This window comes from Anguilla anguilla, chromosome 1 (genome assembly GCF_013347855.1).
Source record: "Anguilla anguilla isolate fAngAng1 chromosome 1, fAngAng1.pri, whole genome shotgun sequence".
Taxonomy (NCBI): Eukaryota; Metazoa; Chordata; class Actinopteri; order Anguilliformes; family Anguillidae; genus Anguilla; species Anguilla anguilla.
Window position 1 is genome coordinate 61,249,755 of NC_049201.1, and position 7,262 is coordinate 61,257,016.

General features: G+C 38.3%; 1 protein-coding gene across 1 annotated transcript; it reads right to left on the minus strand.

Annotated features, from left to right (window-relative positions):
• Positions 1-3,925: 3,925 nt before the first annotated feature.
• Positions 3,926-5,778, minus strand: fabp4b (fatty acid binding protein 4b). Its single transcript, XM_035402678.1, has 4 exons — positions 5,597-5,778; positions 4,811-4,983; positions 4,630-4,731; positions 3,926-4,215 (listed from the first exon to the last, which is right to left on the minus strand). Exons 1-4 carry the CDS (start codon positions 5,667-5,669, stop codon positions 4,162-4,164), a joined length of 402 nt encoding a protein of 133 aa, XP_035258569.1. The 5' UTR covers positions 5,670-5,778; the 3' UTR covers positions 3,926-4,161.
• Between the last annotated feature and the right edge of the window lie 1,484 nt (positions 5,779-7,262).

The window sequence follows — 7,262 nt, forward strand, 5'->3', positions numbered from 1 at the left end:
TATCTATCAAGCAAAAAACAACTACCCCAGGGCTAGCAGGATCAACGAGTACCCTGGTGAATAGGTTTTCATGCAAACCCCAGCATCCTGTTGGGTGTGTAACTGCACATGAAAAACCGATTATGTGAAAATCAAGAGTAAATAGATTCCCAAATGATTGAAAACTGCATATTATAGTCTTAACATAGATATGGAAATATATGTCGAATGACAATAGAATGAATCTGTCAGTTCAATAAGTATAAGTATAAGTATTCTTTATCAAGACCCATGTTTTATATCAGAAAGAAAACATTTTGGAGCATTAGGATTTATCTAATATGATAGTTTTATCTTTCCCCCTATTTTGACAGCTTGTTCCCAAGCTTGCTTGGAATTTGGAAGCCCCTCAGTTTCCTGTCCTTGAAATTACTCTCTGCCATTATGCAAGTGCAAGAAATTCTGGGTATTGTACCTTTTGCTGTTTGAATGAAATTTTATCCCTTCATATTGAAAAATGATTTTTTTCCATGTAAAAACAAACTTGTGTAATTGATTTCAGAAAACACATTCTTGGTATCGTTTACTTGTTGCAGTATGTGTAAAAATGTGTAAATTGTTTCATATGACCCAATATAGTGCCGATTATCACAGCAGTTCATAATGATTTTAAATTTGAAATAATGAATCCCAATGGAATAGTTTAGTTGTGCCTTAAAAATTGTATTTAATCCATAACACTTTCAAATGTTTTCAGCACAAATAGGTGAATTTTGTTCATTATCAAGATATGATCATGGCACACAGTTCCACCTGTTCTAGTTGCTTCCGTGGTTAACAGCTATAAACAGTGTCTGGCCCTGTTCATGTCCCAGGAGCAGTCCCTCTGGGACAATTCTGGGACAAAGTGCGGATAATTTTTGGCTTAAGGCTGTAATTCCCAGGGTCTCTGAAAATATAGTCACACAGCATAGCTACAAATAAGGGAATGTTTACAGGAAATGCTATATAACCTTTTCATTTAACACAAGTATACAGCAGAAAATCTGTCAATAAGGTCATCCGGCTGCATATCATGTACCATGGGGTTTGGGATATGTTGGTACTCCTACATATAATAGAATATATAACATGCTTACATTTACATAGCACTTTTCCGAATGCTCAAAGTGCTTTACAGTGAAGGGGAACTCACCTCACCCACCACCAATGTGTAGCACCCACCTGGGTGATACATGGCAGCCATTTCGCACCAGAAAGCTCACCACACATTAAGGACATCATTCACTTCATGCAGAATGTGAAAGCATGTAGCCTATGTAATTTAAACATGCATCATAAGCAGTGTAAAAGGTATGTGGCCTATCTTTTATATTAATTTCTAAAAAATCAAGCACAAAATTTAAAAATTGTTCACTAAATTGATGAAGTACTGTACAGCATGAAGTCTACGGACAGGAGTTCTAAAGCTCAAAATTAAATCTGTGCAGATTTTCAATTCAAGAGAGCATGGATTTCTGTTTGAAGGCATTTCAGACAGCTACGCATGCCATGTCCATTGCATAATCTGTCAGACAGACATAAAATCTAAATTTACTGTCTTTGTTATAGCATGTTATCAGCCGAGAATATTTTGCATCCCCCTACCTTTCGCAGCTTAAGCATCACAAAATGTAAACAGAGCTAGCATTGTAGTGTATGGGGAGTACAAAGGCCGTGCAGAAGTCAGACAGCACAGGGGTGAACTGATGGCACAGACCTCACACTGCAGAGAATGAATCGGAATTGCTCGACCTGACAGACAAGCTGTGTCCAGTTCAGTGGATGAGAGCAACTACTCGGTACAAACCCCGCATGACTTGGTTAAAGGGGCCTAAATGTGTTTCACGTCTACACTTTCAGCTCTGTACCTACGAAATCAGGTTATCACAATCAATATTATGAATGCGGCCAGCTCACCGAAGGGATCAGGTGCACATACTGCATTAATCAGAATCTTGCTGACCCCTTTAGCAAGCATATCTGACGTAGGCTCCAAGCAGATGAAAGTCTAATTCGGGTCAGCAAGTGGCTGCCAGTGTACATGTGCAGACGGCCAGGCGACAGGCAAAAGAGGAATAAAACTATAATAAAAAGTTCTTACCAGAAAACATTCCATTTACATCCTATATTTTAACAGAAAGGTACTCATTTGACTACAGGGTGCCAAATCCATCCATAGGAACTTTACCCCGGAACTAGGAACCTTTTGAGGAACTCACCGCAGGAACTAGGGTCTAAATTTAGTTTCTGGGGCTTTATTTTACCCCCCAAAAAGTTTCTGCTCGGGGGGTAGTACTTTCCGAAAGTACAGGAACCTTTTGGGTGGAGCTTGCAGCGCTGAACATTTCTGATTGGTCGAGTACTCGCAGCATTTTTTTGTATTTATTTTCAACCACCATGTTTGAAAATATGCAGCCGCAAACCAATTTATTTTCATAATAACTTCAAATCAAACTTATGTATGTTATGCGGCGCAGTAGCCTAGTTTTGGTTATAGCCTGCCAACGTCTTGGAATTATAACGTGTGCTCTTCTGTTCTTTTCTTGCTTTAGTATTTGTTTTATAAAATGCTAAGCATTCGTGCTGGGACAGCATATTACGTAGGCTACCAAAACATTCAAACGGATTAATTCGGTTGCTGAATATTTTCTTCCCGATTTTCTTTGTTAGCCCGTTGTAATTGACTCAAAACGTTTGATACAGTTATGTGAGGTATGCGGTAGTTCTGCGTAATTAACATTGGTGATACAGTAAAAGCAAACTGGAAATCACCTTCCGCACTTTTTGTCAGGGTAAAATAACAGGTTAATTCTAGTAATCGTCCCTTTAGCTTTTTCAGACTGCCGTAATTTTACTCCATTTTACTGCCATTCTTCAATTCCACGAAAAGACCAGGAAGACTATGGACTAATTTATGGTGCATGGTTCGCATCTGGAGGGCACACTTCGCTGCTCGGCTAGCAGTAACTTCGAAGGAAAGAAAATGGTGGTTGTACCACTACTAATTTAAATTTTCACGCAAGTCCGAGTTTTCGTTCTATTCTTGTCATTTTGCGATTAGCCTATATGGAATTGACGATGAGAAAGTAATCAAACAGCAAATTGTTTACAACGTGTGCATGTTTTCTGCTGTTGTTGCCAGTTATATTGGAAATGTGAATGCATTCTGTCGCTTTGGATTTCAAGACATGAACGCGAATGTTCGCATAAATACATGTGTTTGAGAGGATATATAAAACAGTTACAATCTGACTATTGGCCTGCTATATACTATTTGTTGCATAACGGTCCAAGTAAAAAATACCAATGACATTTTTGCTTGACAACGGTAAAATATGCCCAAACGGCTGCAGAAGAATATTTCAATTCCAGGTGATTAAATCGATAAAAATCATTAAATACAAAAGTAACCATATACAGTCATTGTTGGTAGCCCGTTGTATACAAGTGGAATAAACCCCTCCGGGCTGTCCCGGTTATTAGAAAATAATGTAGGCTACTTCGGTGGTAGTATGGGGTTACAGAAGAAATCATAGGACAGATGGACCGATGACAACGTCGCTTTTTCATACGTCAGTGGGCTAATTTGCCTAATCTTCGCGGGACTTTAGACCGCGGTGGAAACGCAGACAACCATGGGCTGAAGGAACCTTTTAGTTCCTTGAAAAGTAGTTCCTGGGACTAAAAGTTCCGGGTAATTTTGGTGGAAATGCGGCTTTAGTGCCCCATTCACAATCAAATCACCAGTGGCAGCCACAATGGGAATTTCCAAGGGGAACACATACAGTAATTAATGCAATACATCAACTCAGAAGTGCACATTTACATGTTAGACTACTGACTAAGTATACTGGACTAGAAGAGAAACATCATCAAGTACCTGTAATTGAAAACTGTAGTCATCTACAACACTTGGTTTTATTAGCCATAACCATTTACAAAAGACCATTTTCAATTTTTTATTAATTTTTATTTGGAGCACCACAGCAGTTAACACTGGACACAAACTCCCACAATATAGAATACAGTGCATGTTGTAGGTCTGGTTTTGGTGACACAAAAAGGCAGTATTTCTGCCTTGCGAGATTTGGGGAGGTCTTCAGTCTTCAGAAATTCAGCCACCACAGGGGCTGGAACGCTTTAATCTTCCTTCCCATACGTCCTCACAGCCACAACGTCATTCATAATGCATTTCTGGAACAAAAACAGTTTCTAGGTTAGTTGCCTTTTCAATGACGGAAAAATATAGTTGCACTTACAAAAGAGTACATTTCAGAGAAACAACACAGCAGCCATTACCATTTAATTTTAGATTAAGCTGAATCACATCTGTGAAGAACGTTCAAATTCCAGAAATTATAGCCCTATACTAAAAGGAATTCACTGGAAATGGCCACGGGAGGACAACTGTATATTTGTTCAGCACTGTCCTTGCGCTTCTGGACAATACAATACATTTAATGTTTCGGCATAATGCACCCTATAAAAAAATTCCGTACAATAAAATTAGTGTCACCAATTTAAAGCGAAACAAAATGTGGTCAACCCGGGGTCGATTTCTACAGAACTATTCACACAAGCCACCAATTTCGGAATTAAAATACTTACCGCAATTAATTTACCATCCTCCAGACTTCTCTCTATCGTCGTGCTTTTTCCATCCCAATTCTGTTTTTGCACAAGCTTGCCGTTTTCCAAGGTAAATACGGTCTGTAAAACAGACACGACCTATTACTACAAAGCCGTTGCGCTCCAACGTAAACTCAATGAGAGCTTCGAAGATACCTACCTTGGTTTTTCTGTCATCGGCTGTAGTTTCATCGAATTCTTCGTTCAATTTGAATTTGACTTCTGTGGTTTTGAATGTACTCTGCGATTTCATACTGATCATTCCTTGGTCAACGCTGATGATCAGGCTTGGTTTAGCCATATTGCCCATCTGCCGGGTGGCAAAACCTACGCCTGCAAAACCGAGATGTTACCATGACAGTCATTTCTACAGCCTATTTATACAGCGCTTTTCACTCATTCTGTCCCAAAAGATATACAAGAAAAACGCTCCAAAGGGAATGAAATGCAATACGTTGGAATGAATTTGATCTACAGCAGTCTGCATGCCACGAAAGCAAATTTGGCGAGCTAGCAACGGGAATTTGTAAACGTATTTAAATGGTGAGCTAGTAGCCCAACCAAGAGATGAAATTAGATAGCCAGGGCTAGTTTGCGAATAATTCGGAGCGCATCACCAGGGCTAGGTCTAGTTATCGCGCCAAATGGGAAAACACTAGCCAAAACTCTTGCCTATGTAAACGTTACACGCATAGGCACAGCAGGTGCCCGAGCACATGTAAAAAGACAAATAAATATATCACAATAGAACAAAGGAAAGAAGTCAATGAAACAAATTCCTTCAGAAAATTCAGCAGCCGCGTTAGTAAAGTAGATGACAAAAAATAGCTAGCTACTCCAATTTAGCCAGGAAAACACTAGTAACCAGTTGGCTAGTTAGCGTAGTCGAATTGCTGACTAGATAATGTTCACCAATTTTGATATATTAGTCTTTGGCACTTCTTACCCAAAGCCTTCATATAGTCATCGAAATTTTCACTGGAAATCATTTTCCACGTTCCTGCAAATAGGTCAACCATCTTGTCCGTTAAATTAGCGAGCAAACAATCAAACGACACTTCTCTTCACACCTACTACTACTGCTAACACCGTTCAGAAGAACCTCAGAAAATGCAGGTTTCCAAATATAAAGGCAGCCCTCCTACACGTGCCTCTCTCTGCAAACCAGTCATGAGATCCGACGTCACATCGAGTGATTTTATTGGCGTAAAATGTAAGCAGTTAAAAATGGGGAAAATGACAGTCACTGGAATTACTTGCACCTGGTATTTTTCCTATATCTAACTGTATTTATTAAAGGAAAAAAGCATTTTATTTTAACTCTGCCATGAGGTATAGTTTCTTGAAAACATGGGCAGAGTAATCATAATTTTATACGCATTTATGACTTGATTTTAAATCAGCCATATTGCGTCATACAAGATGGTTTGAACAATCGATTTCTTCTGTTTCTGAGATTTGTCGAAAAATTGTCTTTTGATTATATCCATATCAGTCCAATCAGCAGTAGTAGAATAGATTATTTCCTGGCATTTTATTTTCCATACCAGTTTTGTTAGATATACCAATAAACTTCAGTTCAGTAAAGTGTGTTACCCAAAGTGATGTAATGAAAGTGCAACTTTAGAGTGATTATGAAAATAACCCAGATACTATACTATATAATTGAGAATGTTTTGTCCATTTTATCCTTTGTTGCGATAAATTAATTCCAGATTACGATCATATTGGCACAAGACATTAAATATGTCAGCCTAATCCTTCGTCCTGCTGAAATCCCTTCTGTTTTGTTTGGTTACATGTTTTTGGAGACCCAGAGTGGCGCATATTCTTGTATCTAGCAATAAAGAAATGCTGTATGATGTAAATGTAACGGTAGCTCCCCCTAATGGAAACACGTGGAAACACTACTGTCACAATATCAGATAAAGGCACACTTCAAAAATGAACAATAATAATAATAATAATAATAATAATAATTTGGTGTGGACAGATGACCCCTTTAGGAACTAGACATTAGTTCTATATTAATTCTATCAGTGCTTCTATTATTATTCATCTCTGCAAAGCTGTATTTTTAGTCTAATATAAAATATTATATTATATATATATTAAATATTATAACTCTCCTACAGTTTTGTAGATCTTGTGAATTTTTATTATCTCACACAAAAGCCTGATCGTACTTAATGATATACAGTAGCCATGGGGAAATTTTATTTTATTTTATTTTATTTTACATATGTGCAATCAGAGGCTGTCTCTAACGGTGCAAATGACCTGAAACCAGAATGAGAGAGCCAAAATACAAAGTAGGCACTTTCTTGTGCAGGCACAGGGTCATATTATTGATTGGTGTTCTTTGCAATGTGTACTCTCAGGGCTCCACATAGACAGACTTTACTCTGTAACCTCTAACATGTTTTTGTTTTATCACTCGCAAAATCTCTTCAGTTTCAGATGACAGAGAGTCATCTACAACACACACGCACACACACGCATGCACACACACACACACACACACACTTGTAGACACACTGTCTATACTTTCAAAAGGTTGGCCATGTTCTGACACCATGCTTGAAGAGCCAGTGCGAAAGTCAAATAGCCTT